Below are 24,419 nucleotides of genomic sequence, written 5' to 3'. Positions count from 1 at the left end.
GGGGTCAGGATGGTGCAGGATGGGAGTGGAGGTGAAGCGAGACTTCAGGTTCTTGAAGGCTTGGAGGGTCATTGCAGACCAACACAGTTTGGGGCCCCCTCCCCTTAACATGGATATCAGCGGAGCAGCGTCTGAACTGAAATTTCGGATAAATTGCCTGTAGAAGTTGGCAAACCCCAGGAAGTGTTGCAACTCCTTCACGGAAGTAGGTTGAGGCTAATTTAGTACTGCACGTACCTTACTGTCATCCATGATGACCCCCTCTGGGCTGATGACATAGCCAAGGAAAGACACAGAGGTCTGATGGAACTCACACTTCTCGGCTGTGGCGTAGAGTTGGCGGTGGATCAAACACTGAAGGACTGTTTGAACATGGGTGATGTGTTCTCCCAGAGAGTTTGAATAAATGAGGATATCGCCAATGTAGACAATAACCCACCGGTTACACATGTCTCTGAAGACATCATTAATGAATGACTGGAAGACCGAAGGACTGTTGGCCAATCCGAAAGGCATGACCACATATTCGTCGTAGCCACTGTTGCTGGAGAATGCTGTCTTCCATTCGTCCCCCTCCCTGATGTGTACGAGGTTGTATGCACTGCCAAGGTCAAGCATGGTGAAGTATCTTTAGTATGAAGTAACGGTTAATATAACCGTTCAAGTGCTGCTGGGACCAGAGGTAAAGGATAACGGAACTTTACCATAATGTCGTTGAGAGCATGGTAATCAATGCAAGGACGGAGCCCGCCATCCTTCTTGCCAACGAAGAATCCGGCTGCCGTGGGTGAGGTGGATGGTCGGATGAAGCCCTTTGCCAGTTCCTCCTCAATGTAGTTCTTCATAGCCTCAGACTTGGGTTCAGACAAAGGAAAGATCCTACCTCATGGTAATGTAGTGCTGGGCAACAGTTCAATAGCACAATCACTGGAACGGTGAGGAGGAAGTTGAGAGGCTTTTGCCTTACTAAAGGCTTCCACGAGGTCGTCATACTCAGAGGGTAGTTTGAGCACTGAAGAGGGAACCTCCATGAACCGATGGAAACTGGTGAAATGGGCTTTAGGCAGCTGGAGAAGCAAGTTGAGTCCCACCGGGAAATCTGTCTTTCATGCCACGAGATTTGAGGATTGTGTTGTTGAAGCCATGGTAATCCGCTCACATGGCGCATACTTGGCAGCGGTGTCCTTCCCCTGTTGGAGTGAGAGTAACTGCTCATCAGCGTACTTTCCTCCCTTGGGATGCTCAAATACTTCTCGGAATCGCTAGAGAAAATCATCAAAGGTGGTGAACCTTGAACCCTCACAAGACCATATAGCGGTAGCCCAGTCCAGAGCCCTTCCGGTTAATAAGGAGCAGCCAAAAGAGATGCGACTGTCATCAGTGGGATATAGCGTGGATTGCTGCTTCACAAACATCGAACACTGCATCAGAAACCCCTTGCACCTAGCTGATGTGCATCAAAAGCAAGACGTGGATTGGCAGTGAAAGTGTTTGGTGAAGGAGGGTTATTCACCGGAATGGGTTGAGATGCATGTGGTGGTTGGTCCGATGCATGAATGCGGAGGTTTTGAAAGAGCTTTACTAATTCCTCCGCAGAAGCAGTCAGCCAGGTGAGTTGCTGTTGGTGGGCAGCCGACACATTAGCTTGAGCGAAAACTTCAGTAGACAATTGCTGGAGCGCCGCTGGATCTGTAGTTGGCGAAGTCTTCTGTAACACAGACTCCGGAGAACAGAGGTTAAGATCCATGTGCAGTTTAATAGTAAATGTGCAACTCATAAACAGACAGGCAGGGTAAATCACCAGTAATGGAACAGCATAGGCAGAAGAGAGATATAGTAATAAACAGGCAATGGTCAGGGCAGGCAGCAAACAAATCACAGTAAGAGTCCAGGTAAACAATTGGTAAACAAGGCAGGCAGCAGAGTATCAAATGGCGGGCGGGCGGGCGGGCGGGCGGGCGGGCAGGCAGGCAGGCAGGCAGGCAGGCAGGCAGGCAGAATAAACAGGGGTAAATGCTCAGAAATGTTAGCAGGAGCAAAACAAGACTTTGCAATGACTATTGTAGGAACAGCGCTTAAATAGTCTATGAAATAGGGAACAGGTGTAAGTGTAATCAGTCCAGGTAGGCATGCTGGGAATTGTAGTTCAAGGTGCCCTCAGAACTCGGGTGAGGGGGACCTCTGGTGGTGAGTAGGAGGAGTTCTTGAGTTTGTGACAAGGTACTCCTTGGGAGTAACTAAAGTGATTGAGATTGCTTCACATGCCGAAAAACAGCCATCTCTATTTCTGGCAACGTCTGATCTGAACGTGATATCACTGGAGTTTGATACAGGGATGCTAGCCATGGGATATGGCATGCTAGTCTAGAGTGACACCTAAGAGCCTATCTTGTAATTTTCAAGGAATATGTCACCCCAAAAAACAAAAAAACAAAAAGAAAACGTGTGGCTTTCTTCCGTGGAATACAAAAGGAGAAAATCTGAAAGCAGCACTGGTCCCTATTTTTCATGTAAGTATTGAGAGCTTTGAAGCTTCACCCAGCCCACTACCTTTTTGAACAGTTGCCTTCTGGGCAGTGCTACACAACACTGAGCACCAGAACCGTCAGGCACAGGAACAGTTTTTTCCCTCAGGCTATCCATCTCATGAACAGTTAAAACTGCCCCATTAATGCAATAATTATGTGCAATACACAGTTTAGTCTATTTATATTTATCCAACATACCCTACCTCTTCTGCCATACATTCCCTTGCATCTGTATATAACATATGTGTATTTGTACATACGTAAATGTATATATTTTGTCTTATTGTGTATTTCTATATACACTTATATTTTCTATTCACTTTTTATTTTTATTCTATTTTTTTATTATCTCTGTCTTGTTGTTGTATAGTTTGTGCACTGGAAGCTTCTGTCACCAAGACAAATTCCTTGTATGTGTAAGCATACTTGGCAATAAAGCACATTCTGATTCTTATAAAAAAAGCCTCATAAATGTATAATGAAAGTGGTCAGTACCACTTCTGTGCTATATTCCACATTTTCTGAAGTCATACGATTGCTTTGTGTGAGGAACAAACCAAAATTAAAGTCGTTTTTCACTGAAAATCTTCAGCGGTCCTAAAGTTTACAGGTCACTATAGGGGAAGATTATTATTGAATAATGACTTAATTTTCAGTCTGTTCCAAAGTTATCGCATGCATTCAGAAGGCTTGAAAAATAGCAGATGAGTTGTATGGACCACTTTTATTATGTGTTTGTGTCCTTTTTGAAGCTTGAAAGTCTGTCCTCAAACTCCTCATTCATAGCAATTGCATGGCAAAGAGTGACCAGTAAATTTCTTTAAAACACCGCTTCCTTTGTTGGAAAAAAAAAGTCATACGGGTTTAGAACAGCATTACGGTAAGTAAACGATAACAGAAATGTTATTTTTGGATGGATTAACCCTTTAACACTTAAGAGAATTAGATTATTATTATTTTTTTTTTTCGTGAGTATAAGCACAAATGCATGCTTCTGAACCAACTGGCTCTTGCTCGGTAAAAGCCACATCTGAAAGTAATACACCAGCGCTACTGTGAAAATCTCAAACCGATCCTTATTTCTATTCTGGAGATATGTTTTCTCTCCTAATTATGTGGAGGAATGGAATCCGTTCGGTCTGAAATAATGAGAAGTCCATTAGGGCTTGCTTAGCTGGTGTAGGTAGGTAAGAGAGAGGAAAGTGAATGGTGCTGAGGGAGACACAGAGAGAGAGAGATGGCGAAACAGAGATGAAAGGCTACAGGCACCCCATCCACCCCCCACTCACAGATGAATTCCAACCCGATCAACAGAACATTTACGACAGTGAGAGCACTCGCGCATGCGTTTGTTCTTGCCTGCAACAGCAGAGTTCAAAGAATCACGAAAAAAGAAGACCATGAATAAATAAATAAAGAAAAAATAAAAGAGGATATAAATAAAGAAATAATCGGGCATCATTAGAGGGTTTTGAGGCGATGGGATCATAAAAGCAGGACCTGATGGTGCGAGGTGTCGATTGTTCTTGGTTCCTGTTGGTTAGCTATGCTTTTTAGATTTTATTCAAAGAGAGAGAGAGAGAGAGAGAGAGAGAGAAGGGTGAGAAACATATTGCTTTACAAGAGCTCCAATTTCTCTGTGTGCATTGCAAAAGGAAAAAGATCTTCCCCATTTTCTATTACGAATTGCCTTCTTACACTTCCATTTCCACAAGTTACTCAAGCCCCCCGAGCTCCCCGTCTAAATGTGCTGCTGCCATCCAAAGCATGGGAGACGTGAATATCCCTACCTTTTCCTCTCTCACAGTCCATTTCTCTTCCCCTTACTCACACAGATCACCGCACACGCACATGCTAGAAGACCCTGCTGCCAAGGCAACGCATTTCTCACCTTTGATCATGATGTCAGGTCGGCATAAGCTCACAGCAAAAATACAAATAAATCATGCACACGTAGCTTTCACATTTATATTCTGCATAACAGAAGTATATGTGAAGGTGTCTACGTGTGCACGGTAGTGTTTACTACAGTACATGTCTGAGCTTGGGTGTAATAAAGCCACACGCTTCTGAAAGAAAAGAGAAAAAAACATTGAGATGAAAAAAATACTTTGTTTCTTGTGCATGGACCAACAGCAGAGCTATAATCTGCAGTGGGCATTGTGAAGGTCTTTGTTTTTGTAACACCAAGCAACGTGCCTTTCATGTAGCCTGCACGTAATGTGCGACTAATTAGAGCGGCCAGCTTGAAAACGAGAATGTGGCTGTCAAGGGGAGGGCAGGCAGAAGTTAATGATTTAATTCAATTTATTGATTGGGGAAATGTGTGGATTAAAATAAACTGATAAGGAGCAGGAAGCCGAACTGGTTTATAATCTATTGTGACTGCGCATCAGGTGGAAAGACAGCAATAATTAGAGCATTAAGAAAACATGAACAAGTGTGCTGTCAGCTCTAATGGGGGAACAGAGGGCAGGAAACTAGGGAACCCATATCAGTGCAGCGGATAAAACCAGGCAAACTTTAGGGGTAAATAAAGGCCTTTGCCCTTATATTGAGGAAAACAGAGGAAAGTCAGACATAACAGACATGTTTGCATGGGAGTTTCCATTTTCCTTTCAAATGTGTAAGGTCACGTAAATGTCTTAATAGTCGTTCTTTTATCAGGGTAAGGTCATAAACAGTTTAAGCAAAAACTGATCGGTACATATAAAGCTCTGGAAAAATTTAACAGACCACTGCAAAATTATCAGTTTTTCTGGATTTACTATTTATAGGTATGTGTTTGAGTAAAATTTAGTAAACATTTTTGTTTTATTCTATAAAGAACTGATAACATTCCTCCAAAATTCCAAATAAAAATGTTGTCATTTTGAGCATTTATTTGCAGAAAATGACGACTGGTAAAATAACAGAGCTGTAGATTTTCATGAGATTCAATGTACGCAAATGTTGTGACCATGCCTGTTTGTTTTGACGTCAGAGGATAATCTGATGATTTCAGATCTCAAACAAACACATTTGTATTTTTTTTTCACTGTCAGATTTTTTTAATAACCTGATTTTTGGTAGTTATCAGTGTTTTGGTGCGCATGTTAACACACTTACCATTCGGAACCATTTTATTACTTTCACATGTTTTTAAGTGAAAAGGCATATTTAATGAGAACCAAAATGAGAGTCCGGACTTTCGCTATCTGTCACTCACTCGACGTTGTGTCGATGTAGTGACACTAGGGGTCACTCTTGAGAGCCCCGAACACCTCTGATCTTTGAAAAAAGGCCAATGGGAATTGGTGAGTGGAATTTGCATGCCACTCCCCCAGACATACGGGTATAAAAGGAAATGTTATGCAACAACTCCGCTTCCGACGGCCACGATCGCTGTCTTACGTGTCTGGGCACTGCTCATGTGGAGACATCTTTCGTGGATGAGTCATGTCCTCATTGCAAAAACATGACCATGGCAACGTTGCGGTCGCGGCTTGCTTTCATAAGAAAGCAAGCCACCCCAGTGGCTCCCCGCACCGCTCCTTCTACCTACGGGTAGAATAGGAGCCACTCTGATGGGTAACTCCCCACGGACCTCCCATTCCCCAGTACGCTTGTTTGTCCCACTGGGAAGAGACTGCCGGCTCGTCTCAGGGCGAGTTCGCAATGGATGAGCTCTCGATTGCGGCATCGGAGAGCGGGCTGTCCAGTCTGACACTGAGGACTCAACTGGGCTCCCATCTTCGGGTGTGGTCACCCAGTTGCAGCCTGACGCACAGCTGGCAGCCATGCTTGCCTGGGCGGCTGCGTGTGTCGGGCTGGAGTGGAACCCTCGCAGCCTGACGATTGGTTCCTGGGCCCAGAGCACTGCTCACGGCCGCGCCCCAGTCCCTTTCTTCCCGGAGGTGCATGAGGAGCTCACAAGGTCATGGCGGGCACCTTTCACTGCCCGGACCCGGTCTCTGAGCTCCTCCGCTCTCACTACCCTCGATGGTGGGGCTGCCAGGGAGTACTCGGCGATTCCCCAGATGGATAAGGCGGTTGCGGTGCACCTGTGCCCGCAAAATGCCGCCACCTGGCGGGGACGCCTGAGACACCCTTCCAGCACCTGTAGGGTTACGTCGTCTCTGGTGACTAAGACCTGCGGTGCCGCTAGACAGGCCGCCTCCACCCTGCACGCCATTTCTCTCCTGCAAGTGCACCAAGCCAAGGCACTAAGAGAACTGCACGAGGGTAGTTCTGACCCAGGATTGATGCAGGAGCTGCGCTCGGCGACCGACCTTGCTCTCCAGGCGACGAAGGTCATGGCGCGGACTCTTGGGCAGGCGAGGTCCACCCTGGTGGTCCAGGTGGTCGAGATGTGTGAAGCTGACAAGGTACGGTTCCTTGACGGCCCCATCTCCCAGGTCAGTCTGTTTGGCGACAACATCGAGGACTTCACCCAGCAGTTCTCGGCGGTGAAACAGCAGACAGAGGCTATTCAGCACATCCTGCATCAGCGCGGTTCAAGACCTCGCACCTCGTCTGTTCGTCGCTAAGGGCGTCCTCCTGCCACAACAACACCGGCTCCACCGCAGCCTGCCCCCGCGGCCCGGTGTGGAGCCACCCGCAGGATGCAGAAGCCACCCATCTCACGGCCGGCTGCCAAGAACCCGGAGACAGGCGACCCAGGCACGTGCAGACCTGCTGCAGGTCTAGAGATGGTAAGCAGACCACTCAATTCCCCAGTGGAGGGCCGGGAGGATAATCCTTTGCCTTTTCTTTGATTCGTCACATGCCCAAAGGGCTGCGGCACCAACACGTTCAGAAAAGGAGCAGTTTCCTCATTCCCTGGGTCACATATCCAGTGCTCACGGCCGTCGTTATCAAGACCTCCGGCCACCGTTCCCTTATGGCAGGTATGGCGCTTCAGGGGCGGCCCCCCCTCCCATGCGTGCCCAGCTGTGGCACAAACACGCCCACGCCAGGCCAGTTCTGACAGACTGCGGGGACGACTTTCCTCCTCCCCCCTCCCTGACCAGCCCTATGGTGGGTATCCGGAGCAGGTAAGTGCTTCGATGTTCCTAGACTCAGCACGGCCACGAAGTCGGGGCTCCAGCCCCCTCGACGTGGCACCTCAGGCTCCACGCCATCGCGAGGCCCCACCCGCCAGTACGTCCGACACGATTGTCCCCTTGGTCCCACTCGCTCGGAGCTTTGGAGCGTGGCTTGCGTTCCCCAACCCGTCACAGTGGTTGATCAGGACCGTCCGACTCAGCTAAGTGATTCAGTTCGCCAGACACCTGCCCAGGTTCAACGGCGACCGCTTCACTTCAGTGAAAGGCGAGAACACCGCTACCCTGCATGCGGAGAACACTACCATTCTGCGGAAGGGTGCGATAGAGCCTGTCCCTCCGGCCGAGATGAAGAAAGGGTTTTACAGCCCCTACTTCATCGTACCGAAGAAAGGCGGTGGGTTGCAGCCAATCTTGGACCTGCGAGTACTGAACCGGGATTTACACAGAGTCCTGTTCAAGATGCTGACGCAAAAATGCATTCTATCGAGCGTCCGGCATCAAGATTGGTTCGCGGCAGTAGACCTGCAGGACACGTACTTCCACGTCTCAGTCTGACCTCGACACAGACCCTTCCTGCGATTTGCTTTTGAGGGCTGGGCGTACCAGTACAAGGTCCTCCCCTTCGGCCTGTCCTTGTCCCCTTGCATCTTCACGAAGGTCGCAGAGGCAGCCCTTGCCTTGCACAGGGTTTGTTCAAGTAGGTTCACTGGGGGAAATGCATATTTGTGTAGTCCCAGGGGCCAGCTGTGTGCCAGCGCGTCTATACCGAGGGGTGCCTCAGTCAGGGCGTACCATAGCAGGCAGTGGGAGGATTCCTGGGAAGCAAACAGGTCAAGTCAGCTGGACCACCTGGGGGTGGAGTCTCCACTCCTGTTGCATACGGCGCCCGTTGCATATGGTGCCCCAGCCCATCTTGGAAGCGTCCGTCGTAACCATGATGCGCATGGAGACCTGCTCTAGGAAACCCCTGCCCGTAGAAATGCTAGGTCGGATCAACGGCCGGAGCCTCCGCAGGGCGAGCAGTACTGCCAACAACTCGAGGCAGTTGATGTGCCAACATAGTCGTGGGCCAGTCCAAGAGCCAGTGGCTGCGTGCCCATTGCATACGCGCCCCAGCCCGTCTTGGAAGCGTCCGTCGTAACCACGATGTGCCTGGAGACATGCTCTAGGAAACCCCTCCCCGTAGAAATGCTAGGTCGGTCCAAGGGCTGAAGAAGCGGCGACAGATCGGTGTGACGACCACACGATGTGTCCCGCGGCACCATGCCCATCTCGAGACTTGAGTTTGAAGCCAGTGCTGAAGCGGTCTCATATGCATCAACCCGAGTGGTGTGGCCACCGCTGAGGATGCCATATGCCCCAGGAGCCTCTGAAAATGTTTCAGTGGGACCGCTGTTTTCCATCTGAACACCTTCAGACAGTTCAGCACCAACTGTGTGCGCACATTCGTGAGGCACGCCGTCATCAAGACTGAGTCCAACTCCAAACCGAGAAAAGAGATGCTATGAACTGGGGAGAGTTTGCTCTTTTCCAAGTTGACCCCAAGCCCCAGCCAGCTGAGGTGCGTGAGCACCATGTCCCTGTGCGTACACAACACATCCCAAGAGTGAGCTAAGATTAGCCAGTTGTCGAGATAGTTGAGGATATGGATGCCCAATTCCCTTAGCGGTGTCAGGGAGGATGAGGAGCAGGTCATCCTAGTAGCACCCTACTGGCCCACCCAGCCCCCCTGGCGAATTTCCCTGAGGAAGGACCTTCTTTCTCAGGGATGGGGCACCATCTGGCACCCGCAACCAGACCTCTGGAATCTCCACATCTGGCCCTTGGACGGGATGCAGAAGACCTAAGTGGCCTACCACCTGTGGTGGTAGACACGATCACTCAGGCTAGTGCTCCCTCTACGAGGCATCTGTATACCTTGAAGTGGCATAAGTTCGCTAAGTGATGTTCTTCCCGATGCGAAGACCCACAGAGATGCGCAGTTGGATCAGTGCTTTCCTTCCTGTAGGAGAGGCTGGAGGGGCGGCTGTCCCCCTCCACCTTGAAGTCACCATTTCGGCACATCACGATGCAGTAGATGGTAAGTATTTGGGGAAGCACGACTTGATCATCAGGTTCCTGAGAAGCGCTAGGAGGTCGAATCCCCCTAGACCTCATCCCCTCGTGGGACCTCTCTGTAGTCCTTCGGGGTCTACAGGAGCTCCCTTCGAGCCCCTGGAGTCAGTTGAGCTAAAGGCACTCTCTTTGAAGACTGCCCTCCTGACTGCGCTCACTTCCATCAAGAGGGTAGGGGACATGCAGGCGTTCTCTGTCAGTGAAATGTGCCTGGAGTTTGGTCCAGGCTACTCTCACATGACTATGTGCCCAAGGTTCCCACGACCCCATTTAGGGATCAGGTGGTGAACCTGCAAGCGCTGCCCCAGGAGGAGACAGATCCAGCCTTGGCGTTGCTGCGTCCGGTGCGTGCTTTACACATCTATTTGGATCGCACGCAGAGCTTTAGAAGCTCCGAGCAGCTCTCTGTCTGCTTTGGCGGTCAGCGGAAAGGGAGCGCTGTCTCCAAACAGAGGATCACCCACTGTGTCATTAACGCCATCATGATGGCATATCATGCTCAGGATATGCCGCCCCCCGTGGGGCTACGAGCCCACTCTACTAGGAGTGTGGTGGCCTCCTAGGCCCTGGCCAATGGCGCCTCTTTAGCAGACATCTGCAGAGCAGCGGGCTGGGCAACACCCAACACCTTTGCGAAGTTCTACAATCTCCGGGTTGAGCCGGTCTCGTCCCATGTATTGTCAGGTACGAGCAGGTAAGTTCCGGGACAGCTGGCTGGGTGTATCGCTTGCGCATAGCACCTTTCCCCTCCCCTGAGGTGAAGACGTGCGCTTTGACTCCCAGTCGTTTTCACAAAGTTGTGATCCCTGGATGACTTTCCTCCTTAGCCCTGTGGCAGGCGAGTTTGCGGAGAAACTCGCTGCTGGCCCAGTACATGTGCTAACTAATCCCTGTACTGGGGTAGGTGCTCCACATGCACTGGTTCCCCATAGGTGACCCCATGTGATATATCTTCCGCTAAATTGTTTCCCTGTCAGTAAACTGCGTCTTCCTTGGGCAGAGGTTCCTCTGCCCCCGGTCACCGTGTTTGTAGAGCTCCTCCCCCCTTGGGTAGGACCTACCATTGGACTTCTCCACATGACATACTTCAAACAAGACTCGGTAAGACCATGTGACATATTTCCACTCAAAATACCCTCCCCCCCCTCTGTGTGGGGTGTGGTCTCCGCGGTGTCTTCCCCTTGGGAGTGACACCCCCCCCCCCCCCGACATAGACACTTATGGCCCCCAGTCGGTAAACAAAGTCCACTTTTTTGGGGAGAAAAAGAGAGGAAAAGAGGCCACAGCTGGGCTAGCCTGTTCCTATTTTTTGGACAGTCGACTTGTCCCCGAAGGGACCGTTAAACGCTCATAAGAGCATTGGGGAAGGTTACGTGACGGCCTGGTGCGCTGGCTACGAGGCACACAGCGGTCTGCCTGTCTCACACCGCCAGTCCACGTAACACAGTTCAGTCGATGTGGCGTTTTGTATAGGGACCCCTAGTGTCACTACATCGACACAACGTCGAGTGAGTGACAGATAGGGAACGTCCTGGTTACTTTCGTAACCTCCATTCCCTGATGGAGGGAATGAGACGTTGTGTCCCTCTTGCCACAACACTGAACTACCCACTGAAATGGCCGGGACCTTGTCTCGGCTCCTCAGCACAAAATGAGTGGTTGCGAGCCAGCTCATTTTATACCCGTATGTCTGGGGGAGAGGCATGCAAATTCCACTTGCCAATTCCCATTGGCCTTTTTTCAAAGATCAGAGGTGTTCGGGGCTCCCAAGGGCGACCCCTAGTGTCACTACATCGACACAACTTCTCGTTCCCTCCATCAGGGAACAGAGTTTACGAAAGTAACCAGGACATTTTCTATTGAGAACTGACTGGATCAAGAACAGTGATCTCTACATGACAGGTGGTTGGACAGGAGGGGATGAAAAATAAGAGAGCTTGGTGATGTCAACAAAAAAAAGAAGGCGTTTCAGAGGCAGAGTATGTTGTTATGTTTTGGTAAAATATTAGAAAGGCAAACATTTGTTTTATTTGGAATAAAGTGAAATCATTCACAATAAGACTTGACATATTGAAGGGATGTTTCACCCAAAAATGAAAATTCTCTTATCATTTACTCTCCCTCATACCATCCCAGATGTGTATGACTTTCTTCTGCTGAACACAAACAAAGATTTTTAGAAGAATATTTCAGCTCTGTAGGTCCATACAATGCAAGTTAATGGTGATCAGACCTTTGTAGATCCAAAAATCACATCATAAAAGTAATCCATACGACTCCTTTGTTTACATCCATGTCTTCTGAAGTAATATAATAGGTGTGGGTGAGAAACGGAACAATATTTAAGTCCCTTTTTACTCTAAATCTTTCACATCTTTCAGATGTGAAAGTGAAACTAAACAGGCACCACATTTGATTTTCGGATGAAAAAGTGAAAGTGGAGATTTAGAGTAAAAAAAAAAAAAAGAACTTAAATTTTGTTTCTCAACCATAACGTATCATCTTGCTTCTGAAGATATGGATTTAACCACTGGAGTCTTATGGATTACTTCTATGTTTACTTTGTGATTTTTGGAGCTACAAAGGTCTGACACCATTCACTTGCATTGCGAGGACCTACAGAGCAGACATATTCTCCTAAAAATCTTTGTTTGTGTTCTGCTGAAGAAAGAAAGGCATACACAACTGAGATGGCATGAGGGTGAGAAATTGATGAGAGAATTTTCATTTTTGGGTAAACTATCCCTTTAAGAAAGTAAACAGTAAACAATTTGATTTCATGCTCACTTAAAATGAGGAGAGTACACATAATGCAAAAACAGGCTGCTGTAAATATTCCTACAGGGCATCTGGGTAAAATTTGCAGTTTGGAAAGGGAATCAACAAAGTTGAAGCATCTTGATAAAGAAAAAAAGCTGCACTTTGTGACCAAAATAACAACAACATGTCTGACTGCGTACATGCCCTTTGCTGCTGCTGTGGCATTTTCGGACACAGTGCCGGACACTACGACAGCGAGAGCTTGCAGTGCCCCAGGAGGTTGTCCCACCCCCATGAGAGGGAACATTTCTGTTGGCCAGCTACATCCCGTGCACTGTGGGAGCGGAGGAGAATGAAGCTCAGCGTGGATTCCGGCCCCTTCTGAGGACAAACTGCCCAGTAAACCAGACTCCCTGCCTGACAAAACCCTTTAAAGCTTATCACACTAAAATTTAAAAAAGCATGGACAAATGCTTTTGCACTCTGGTTTGTTTTGTTTTTTGAAACAGTCTTTCATTTGCGGGGGATTTTAAAAATATTTTTTTCATGCAGAGGGTGTCTGGGAACAGTGAGGCTATGTAGTCTCTTTTTTAATTAGTTTAATAAGTTAGTTTAATTCATTAGTTACAATGAGTGGGTGTCGTAACTTACAGTATGAGGATTAGCATATATGCAATGAACCGAGTATCTATACAGAAATTCAAAAGGCTTGGTAAGCATGAAAATAAAAGATTGGATGCAGCAAGGACAAATTGACAATGTGAAATAACAGTGTCGCACCACTGGATCTTTTCAGCATGGCCAATTTCAGAGAACATACATGCAGGTCTATGGGCAGCACAAAAATCTTACATAGCTACAGTGAGGTTTTAACAGCATCTCTTCTCTCTGTGAAATGAAGAAACCAACCCATCTCATTTTTTTGTTCTCCCCTTTTTCTCCTGAATTTGGCATGCCCAATTCCCACTACTTACTAGGTCCTTGTGGTGGTGCAGTTACTCACCTCAATCCAGGTGGTGGAGGACAAGACTCAGTTGCCTTTGCTTCTGAGAGTCAATCCATGCATCTTATCACATGGCTCGCTGTGCATGACACTGCGGAGACTCCCAGCATGTGGAGGCTCATGCTACCCTCCGCGATCCACGTACAACTTACCACGCGCCCCATTGAGAGTGAGAACTACTAATCGTGACCACGAGAAGGTTATCCCATGTGACTCTACCCTACCTAGCAACCGGGCCAATTTGGTTGTTTAGGAGACCTGGTTGGAGTCACTCAGCACACCCTGGATTCGAACTCGCAACTCCAGGGGTGGTAGTCAGTGTCAAAACTCGCTGAGCTACCCAGGCCCCCCCCAACCCATCTCATTTTTAAAAGAGACACAAATGGAGAACATTTAAGACCCTTCCAAATGACTCAAATCAACGTTCCAGAATGCACTTAACTCTACAAACAGCTAATTAGAAAATTTGTGGACAGAACTGAAAAAGTGTGCGAGCAAGGAGGCCTACAAACCTGACTCCGTTACACCAGTTCTTTCTGGAGGAATGGGCCAAAAGTCCAGCAATTTATTGTGAGAAGCTTGTGGAAGGCTACCCAAAATGTTTGACCCAAGTTAAACAATTTCAAGGCAATGCTACCAAATACTAACACAGTGTATGTAAACTTCTGACCCACTGGGAATGTGATGAAAGAAATAAAAGCTAAAAGAAATCATTCTCTCTACTATTATCTGACATTTCACATTCTTAAAATAAAGTAGTGATCCTAACTGACCTAAGACGGGGAATGTTTTCTATGATTAAATGTCAGGAATTGTGAAAAACTGAGTTTAAATGTATTTGGCTAAGGTGTATGTAAACCTCTGACTTCAACTGTGTGTGTGTGTGTGTACACATATATATATATATATATATATATATATATACACACACACACATATACAGGGTTGGGAGTGTTACTTTGAAATGTATTCTACTACAGATTACAGAATACATGCTGTAAAATGTAATTTGTAACGTATTCCGTTAGATTACTCAAGGTCAGTAACATATTCTAAATACTTTGGATTACTTCTTCAGCACTGGTAGATTTTTTTCAATTGTTTTGACTATAAAAACTCTGCCATAACAGTAAGACAAAATACACATTAAAAATACATTCTCTAAAAAACCTAAATATCTTATGCAGTGTTGTTTCTAAAACAAGATCAATCTAATTGATGTTATTTTAAGGATTTTTTTTATATATGTTTACAGGAAAACAATACAAAATTATCAAGAATACGATTTTTGCCCTAATATCAAAGGTCTTACTAGAAAAAATGATCATGTCTGGTAACATGTGCATGTAAAATGTCTAGAAATAGCATTTTAGCTTAGTGTAAAGCTGACAATTTACAAAAGGTTTATTTCTATTTCTTCTGCTCCAAACTTACTTCAAGCTTAATTCTCTGTCTGCTCGTATGAATGTAACACTTCATAAGAAAGTGTTTCACTGCTGTTCAAATGCACTTTGGATCATATAATTTATATGTACAAATTTTTCCATCTGAAAGGACTAAATATTAAATGAAACAAATGACAATGAAATGCAAAGTAATCTCTTCAGTAATCAAAATACTTTTTGAATGTAACTGTATTCTAATTACCAACGATTTAAATTGTAACTGTAATGGAATACAGTATATATATATATATATACACACACACACACATATATACATACAGGGTTGGGGAGTAGTGGAATACAGTTACTTATATTTTGTATTTTAAATACGTAATCCTGTTACATGTATTCTGTTACTCCCCAACCCTGTATATATATATATATATATATATATATATATATATATATATAATCAATATGTCTCCCACATGCCCCACCACTAGCAGGTGAAGTCTTCATTCCCCGTGCAGTAAATCCGCCTGGGACATGTGTTGCGCATAATGAAGAAGCATGCACTGCTCTCCAAAATTAGTTTCTGTGCTAGGATGTGCATTCGAGTTGATCATGTACCTCCAATTTTAGCCACAGGAATTGGGGAAAAATATGAGTGAAGTTTCAGTAAATGGAAAAAATGAAAACTGCACAAATTGCGCTACTGCCCTAATATATATATATATACAGAAGAGACAACTGGTTGCGAGCAATGTATTTACAGCGCTGCTTATGTTTCCCTGCCACTCATAGCGCGTGTGTGTTTGTGCAACTGATGATTTCGCCATGCTTAAATCAGCAAAAACTTATACACAAGTCATTTTACTTCCTGAATATGTGCAGACCCAAGCACATGTTGTTTTCTCACTCATGCGAACCATGCCAAAGTCATATTTGACAATTAACTATTGTTGAAAAAGTAAATAAATAAATAAAAAAAATTACAAAGATGAAGAGAGAAAGAAAGAAATATATGCTGAGTTCCTTCCTTTGCCATCAATACAGCTCAGGCAGTAACAACTTGAAATGACACTACCTGAAAAAAACAAAAGAGAAAGAGTTCCAAAAGAGAGATGATCGAGGGCTTTAAGAAACCTCGGTGTATGAATGGCTGATGGCTGCCTTGATTATCTCTGTTTGTGTCTCACTCTCACTCTTACTTTTTCTCATTTCCTTTACTTTGCTTTTCTGCTCAACTTCCGAATCTCATTTGTATTGTTTTCTCAGATTTAATCCTACAGGCTCCAAAATACATGCTGTTTCTTCAAAATGGCAGCAATCAATTTTGATTACCGGCCACGGTTACTTTGAGAAGAGCCCATCAAAGTTTTATTAAGAAGATGGGCGATAATTACAGCCTTGCACGGACCAAAAAACCTGGAGTCTGAGCCTTGCTAATGATTGGAAGCTGAGAGATAAAATGATGGATAAGAGGACTTTAATCCAAACTCTGAGAGCACCGGGCACACAATCACTTTAACCGTTACTTGATGAGGATAGTCCCTCAGGCGAGAGACCGCTCTCCCGTTCTCTCTCCTTGACTGGAACAGTCCTTTACCACAGTGCCGTTTATAGGGAAGGAGATGAAAATGACTCGGTCTGGCACCTCGCTGAGGCTTATCATTATTTCAGAGAAAAAAGTTTAAATAAAAAAGACAGACCTTTCTGGAGACCGTTGGTGGACACAGGTGCTATGTCCGTTGACAGCGTCTGACATGCACCTGATTGATTTCAGACTCGAAAGCACTTTGGGACTATTTAAAACAGGGTTCCCTCACTTTTCCCCACACCAATGAACTTCAATTACTTTCCCGTGACTTATCCAGTCATTTGTGATTACTGGATAATGATTTTTGATTTTGCGAGCAAGTACTCAACACGAGTTATAGCTGATGAAATATTTTAGAGCAGAGCATAACAAGAAAAAATCACTACAGAAATTTCCATGAATTGTCAGATGTTATGAATTACCATTACATTTGCAGGCCTAAAAACACAACTTAATGGAATATTCCGGGTCCAATACAAGTTAAGCTCAAATCGACATCATTTGTGGCATAATGCTGATTGCCACAAAAATTCATTTTGACTTGTCCCTCCTTTTCTTTAAAAAAACAAAAAGGGGTTACAGTGAGGCACTTACAATGGAAGTGAATGGGGCCAATCCGTAAACATTAAAATAGTCACTGTTCCAGAAGTATGCAATGTTTCATAGAAGTGTGCAGGACACAGACTCCACTATAATAACAGTGCAGCTGTAGGGAGATATCAGAGTGTTCTTGGATAAGACAGATCACATGAGAGCAAGGCAAATGGCTGAGAGAAACACATGCCCTCCCCAGGCAGCTGAAGCTCTCTATCTGCTACCCTCAAAAGTGCAGTGGATTACTCTAATGCATTAACACTTGCAGTCCACAAGAGAAGCTTCCTGGGAACAGTGGGCTGTTGTGTGCATGCGTGTGCAAGTGGGATTACAACACTGGTGCAAAACAATACTGTTGTTTTTGGAACTCATCTCTTCATTTTGAACAGTAGGCTGTTGTGTGCATGCATGTGCAAGTGGGTGTATGAACTCACGTCTGACATCTCTGAAGTAGATGGTCTGTCTGTTGGGGTTGAGGAGCTGGATGACCGAGTCATCGTTGTTTTTGACTCGACAGCTGATGGTGGCTGTCTCCCCTTCCACCACTGAAACGTTGTCCGTTACGAGGTTCTGGCTTTGGACTGCAGAGATAGAGAAAAAGAGAGGAAGGTGGAGAGTGAAATAAAGGCTGATATGTAGGGAATACGGATTGGACTATATATTTCCGCCAGAGTTTTCATCCATCATCCATCCATCCATCTTGGGTATCTTAAGTTGTGAATTTCATAGCATAACACTGAAAAATAAATAATAATGGAACTCCTCAGAACTAACAGGTGTCCTATACTGTTACCACAAGTGAAGTTCATCACTATAAAGTTGTTTTAAGCAATGTTAGCCATTCTGAAACTTCTGCAAGGCTTAGCCAATGAATTAGACATGTCCTCTCTTTCCAAAACCCTCCATCCAAAGTCATGCACACACACAGATAAGCATGGAGGCCATTCAGCAGTGCCATCTCAATGTCACAGGTAAAAAAAAAAAAGAAAAAAAAAGAAACATGCAATTTGATGTCAGCCAACCTTAACAGTGAACTCTCATTGAAAACCCCATATCGGTCAACCACTTGTGGGGGCAACAAACAAAGTACCACTGTCCATTTCCTTAATGCAGAGATGTAACCCTGCATCAGCTGAACCCACAATCTCACACTTACTTGAGTGCACAATGAAGAGCAGGTGGCAAAACACAGCTAGAGTGGGTGTGAATATCCAGCAGAGTGTGAAAGTGTTTTTTCTCCCTCTTTCCTGCATAGTGAGTGCTTCATGAGATTGCCTGTTTTCATGTTACACATGCTTGGTAAAAATCCTCTCTCTGGATCAGATCACCACATGATAAAAACTGCCAGAGCTCCATAAATGGAAGCATCAGACCTTGACTTGTTGACCAAAAGTGAAATGCATTGCACAAATCTTATGTATATGAGCTAGTCATTGACCCATTAAGTTATAAATGAGGACAGATTATTAAGAAATAGCTACTGTAGATGAAAGTAGGGCTGTGCAATATATTACAATATATAGTACATGTATTACAGTTAGGGTGGGTGGTCTAAAGTAAAACATTATTGTGAATATCACAATGACTAGGGCTGTCACGATTATGAAATTTGGCAGATGATTACTTGTCAAACAAATAATTTTGATTATGACTATTAATTGTCTGTTTTAGGGCTATGACGATTAATTGTCTCTTTTAGGGCTTTCACGATTAATTGTCATAAATTGTCATATTTCTTAAGGTGCATGTGTGCTTCAAACACCCTGAGAAGTCATTTATACATATTTAACTTCAAAAATCTATGATTTTTTTTAAGGCTTTAAAAAATTATGAAAGACATGAAAAATAATGTTTCAAATGTTTCAAAATACTTGTCTGTCTTTTTGGTCAACTTTAGTTTTGGTCAATTTTACAACTACACTGTTGTTTTTGGAACTCATCTCTTTTATATATATATATATATATATATATATATATATATATATATATATATATATATATACACACACAGTTGAAGTCAGAAGTTTACATACACTTAGACTGAAGTCATTAAAACTCATTTTTTAACCATCCCACAAATTTCATATTAGCAAACTACAGTTTTCACAAGTCGTTTAGGACATCTACTTTGTGCATGACATGAGTAATTTTTCCAACAATTATTTACAGACAGATTGTTTCACTTTTATTAATCCATGGCTTCTGGTTCGGATAGATCCGTATTCTTTTGCTTGGGACGACATCCTCTATGCACTTTCTGAGGAAACACATTACTCTATCAGCGTAAAGCTCGATGTCGTCATCAGAAGCGGACCGGAACATCTCCCAGTCCATGTGATCAAAACAGTCTTGTAGCGTAGAGTCTGATTGGTCCGACCAGCACTGGAGCGTTCTGAGGGTGGGTGCTTCCTTGTTTCAGTTTCTGCCTGTAAGCGGGCAGAAGCAGAATGGAAGAGTGGTCCGATTTGCCAAATGGTGGGCAGGGGAGGGATTTGTAGCCTTCCCAGAAGGGAGAGTAGCAATGGTCCAAAACCCGGTCCCCTCGTGTGTTGAAACTGATGTGTTGGAAGTATTTCGGTGTGATTGACTTGAAGTTGGTTTTGTTAAAGTCCCCGGTCACAATGAATGCGGCCTCAGGGTGTGCGGTTTCCTGCTTGCTTATAATCCCGTACAGTTCCTTGAGTGCCCGGTCTGTGTCGGCTTGTGGCGGGATGTACACAGCAGTGATAATGATCGCTGTGAATTCCCTTGGTAGCCAGAATGGTCGACACAGAAGCATGAGAAATTCCAGATCAGGAGAGCAGAAAGACTTGATAGAATGTACGTTCCTCTGATCACACCAGGATATGTTGATCATAAAACATACACCACCACCTCTGCTTTTACCTGAGAGGTCTTTTGCTCTGTCCGCTCGGTGCACGGAGAAACCCGCGGGTTCGATGGCTGAGTCTGGAATATCCGCAGACATCCAAGTTTCTGTAAGGCAGATAATGTAGCAGTCCCTCGTCTCTCGTTGGAAAGAGATCCGCGCTTTCAGCTCGCAGAGATTGTTATCCAGAGACTGAACATTTGCCAGTAGAATACTGGGTAACGGGGGTCAATTTTCATGCCGTCTTACTCTGATGAGAACGCCGGCTCTGTTTCCCCTTTTCCTCCTGTGTTTCCGCGGCCGGCTGCCCAGACAAAGGGCTCCGCTGGTGTGTTTGTAAACAGTAGGTTGGCATTGAGGAATTTGAAGTCTGGTTTACGGTGGGTAATTGCTGAACCAATGTCCAAAAGTGTTTGTCTGTCGTAGACAATAAGGCAGACAACATCCAAGACAAAAAACATAAGAATTGTAAACAAAACAAACAAAACACTACCATGTTGTGTCGGAGCTCGCAACGCAGCAGCCATACTCTGCACCATCTTGAGAAGCCACTGCTCCAAAACCACCATAAAAAAGCCAGACTACAGTTTGCAAGTGCACATTGGGACAAAGATCTTACTTTCTGGAGAAATGTCCTCTGGTCTGATGGAACAAATATTTTACTTTTTGGCCATAATGACTATTGTTATGTTTGGAGGAAAAAGGGTGAGGCTTGCAAGCCGAAGAACACCATCCCAACCGTGAAGCATGGGGGTGGCAGCATCATGTTGTGGGGGTGCTTTGCTGCAGGAGGGACTGGTGCACTTCCCAAAATAGATGGCATCATTAGGAAGGAAATTTATGTGGATATATTGAAGCAACATCTCAAGACATCAACCAGGAAGTTAAAGCTTATCTCCAAAGTTGTGGCAAACTGGCTTAAGAACGACAAAGTCAAGGTATTGGAGTGGCCATCACAAATCCCTGACCTCAATCTGATAGAAAATTTGTGGGCAGAACTGAAAAAGTGTGTGGAAACCTACAAACTTGACTCAATTACACCAGTTCTGTCTAGAGGAATGGGCCAAAATTCCAGCAACTTATTGTGAGAAGCTTGTGGAAGTTTACCCAAAACATTTGACCCAAGTTAAACAATTTAAAGGCAATGCTACCAAATACTAACAAAGTGTATGCAAACTTCTGACCCACTGGGAATGTGATGAAAGAAATAAAAGCTGAAATAAATCATTCTCTCTACTATTATTCTGACATTTCGTATTCTTAAAATAAAGTAGTGATCCTAACTGACCTAATTTAGGAGAATGAACAGGCTTATCAAGTTTTACAAAGGAGGACTGTTTTTTTTTTGTTTTTGTTTTTTTTTAAAACAGTGCTGACTACAATTAGTTTATTATTGTTGTTGTTATTGTCTGTCTGTTAAAAGCATGGACCCATCAAAATTCAAAATACTTTTAGAAACTAAAATGTAAATTTTCCAATTTAGACTAATAATTTTTTAAAGTTTTGGGTCCATATTGTGGGCCCAAAATTGGGCCTCTGCAGTGCATAGTATTATAAATCATTTCAATGTTTGGTTTTAAGGACATTTTGTTGCATTTTGTACAATAAACAAATGTGGTACTCTGTTGGGACACTATTTGATCCTGAAGTAAAACCTTTAAAGCACTCCTCTTCCCTCCATTACAAATTACTGCATTTTTGTTTTATTTTTCCCCTCAGCTCATACCCAAGCCTCCTTTCAACTCCCGACTTAAAATCCCAAAACTCCAGCCTCCAGAGTACCTTTAACTAAAATATTCATCAAATGGTCATTAAAATGTACAATATTCAAGTAACTTCCATGTAATTAGCCAGTTATTTGTTTAAATTGAGCAACTGTGGGGTGATGGATGCCATTTTGTTGTGTGGGCTGATTCTTATCATCAGTAGACCTTCCGAAATGCCACGCATCTCTGTTACTTCCAAAAAGTTATGTGAAAATTTTGGCAGCAAATCTCGGTGATGTATCACTTTACTGTTAATGCTCTGGAAAGCAGATGCTTACCCTACAGCATCAGAAAACATGTGGTCTAAATAAAAACTACTGAAAGAACAGACATGAACCACTAGGGTATGCCAATGAGTCAAACTCGATGAGAGAAGAAAAAAAAAAAAAGTTAATATGTTTAGAACATTTCGGCATGCTCTCTCTGCTTCTTTTACATCTTCAAAAAAAAAAAAAAATGTGAATGTTTGTATATGTGTGTGGCATAGTGCACATTACTGTAACAGAAAATACTGTATACACAATAGTTAGGATAATCTTGGCAAACACAAAACCAACTATTATGAGAATTTTACTCAGATATATAAAATTTTAAGTAAACCTTTGTGGCAAGGAGGAGGGTGGGGCCGGGCCGTGATGACTCACGCCCAGCCCCTAATCAGGCTAATCAAGCCTGCGAGAGGGATAAAGGCAGCCGGAGGCGGCAGTTCGGGAGAGAGAGAGCTACAGGCAGCTGCCCTGTATGCGTTTGTGTTTATGTTTTGTGTTTATGTTTTAAAGAGCACATATTATGGTTTTTAAACGTGCCTAATTTTGTTTTAAAGGTTTCATACCATAGATTTACATGCATCCAAGGTCAAAAAACACTTTAATTTGCTCATAATTTAAATTGCAGAATTACCTTTTTTTCCCCAGTGTCAAAAACAACTCGTTCAATGATCCGTTCTAAAGGATTCATTCTAAACTCCTCCTTTCAGAGAGCCTACTCTGCTCTGACTGGTCAGATGTCCCAGTCTGTTGTGATTGGTCTACCGCTAAGAGTAGTGTTTGAGGGCGGGTCAAAGCTGTTTGCGAGCAACCAGTAAAGACCAGAGGTGGGTTTTATGTTACCAAATTATGTAGGTTAGAACAGGAAGTAATTCTGGATTTACTAATGACTCGTTTCAGGTGTTCAAAATCGGTTCTTTCTTTTGGGAGTCAATAAATCCATTTGTCGAGCACTTTGATTTTTTAAACTTTGCAGACTTTTTTACATACACAAACAGCTATATAACACACTACATGAAAGGTAATATTTGCAAAACCATAATAGGTGCTCTTTCATTTATCATTAAACCTTATTTATATTGTCAAGCCGGTTCTCGCCTCCTTTCCCTTTTACCCCGTTACAACCTTGTGCTCGGATCATGCAGTATTAAAAGAGGGATTAAACTTGATTAGGCTCCAAATTATTATTGATTATTGGCATGCAGCTTGGCTTAATTAAGCTAATTGTTTGTGTCAATGGAACTAGAACGACTGAACTGATTATGAATTCCTATTTAAATTATGCGTTCATTAGCCCTAATGCTCAGGCAAAGACCATAAAAAAAGCCCCCTGTAAGAATTAGCTTTTTGTGCATGTATCAACAACAAACAAGGAATTGCAGAAATGGCAAAAAATTTGCATTCGCATAGCTTGTTCAAACAGATCTGTGACATTATCTCTGTATTTAATTCCCGACATTCAAAATAAGTAGCACAGTACATTGATCATTTTGGTCTAAATTAAAGCTGTCAGAGGACAATACTCCAATCTCAGCGAGGCAGACAAGGCATTTATATCACTACAGGCCCAACACCATCCCAGCACCCCTCATACATCAACTGAGAGGAACACCCAGAGCGCGCGCGCGCGACAGAACAGGCTGATGCAGGAGTGCACTGCCGTGCTGTAAAGGTCAAAGCACTCGCTGTCCACCTCAATAGCTCATCCTGCCTGCTGCAGGCAGATGTGCGAGAGAGGAAAGCCACAGCTTTGAATTAGATCTGAATACTTGTGATTGTAAAAGAGTGAGATTCACATACACCTGTGAGCTGGGATGACAGATACCCATCACTATTCTAAAGCGAACAGGTCATTGTTCTAGCCGTTCAGGATGTTGAACTTTTAAAAGTACCAGCAGTACTGAGACTCAATTTGGTACCCGCACACTGTTTCATTACAGCCAGCTGCTTTTAAATGCTCACATGCGTATTTCTACACATGCTCTATAGACCGTTACAAGATGGTTTAAGGAAGTGACGTCTTTTTGTTCCTTGAATATTTCCTGCTAGTTGTCTAACTCAGACTTCCTTCCAAGCGGGATAAATCACCCTCCGAAGGGCACTTTGAAGGGAGAACAATCATGACAGTCATGCTGTAAGATCGCTATTTGCTACATTTACATGCGGTAAGATCATACAATTTTATCGCCTTTCATCATACAATATATCTATTAATCACAGTAAATATTATATCAGTAATTTAAGTAGGTTTATTTTGCATTAGATTATTGCTTTCTAATGTTTAATTGCTACTGTTACTGAAAAACCTGAGCACTATTCACTCTGTTCTCTTTTTTATTACTGGCTCTTGCATAATTACTTAAAAACTTGAAGCAAGGTTTACTTAAGGAACTTAAGAATATAAAATACTAATTTATTTTGAGCAGAAATTCATTTTAGAATAGCAAAGTAATTCTCTGAACCTCACCCGTGGCAACCTGCTTCT

General features: G+C 44.1%; 1 protein-coding gene across 6 annotated transcripts in view; it reads right to left on the bottom strand.

Moving 5' to 3' along the window:
• LOC127430622 (cell adhesion molecule 1-like) overlaps positions 1-24,419 on the bottom strand; it is a 486,388-nt gene that overhangs the window by 99,564 nt on the left and 362,405 nt on the right. For all 6 annotated transcript variants that reach the window (XM_051680514.1, XM_051680513.1, XM_051680515.1 and 3 more), the window contains one exon: positions 17,468-17,614. In XM_051680514.1, coding sequence (XP_051536474.1) covers positions 17,468-17,614 — 147 coding nt within the window. The remainder of the gene's footprint in view (positions 1-17,467; positions 17,615-24,419) is intronic.

The sequence above is a fragment of the Myxocyprinus asiaticus genome, chromosome 40, assembly GCF_019703515.2.
Source record: "Myxocyprinus asiaticus isolate MX2 ecotype Aquarium Trade chromosome 40, UBuf_Myxa_2, whole genome shotgun sequence".
In the NCBI taxonomy this organism is placed as follows: Eukaryota; Metazoa; Chordata; class Actinopteri; order Cypriniformes; family Catostomidae; genus Myxocyprinus; species Myxocyprinus asiaticus.
The sequence above is the reverse complement of the archived record's forward strand: the minus strand, read 5'-3'. Positions and strand labels throughout refer to the sequence as shown.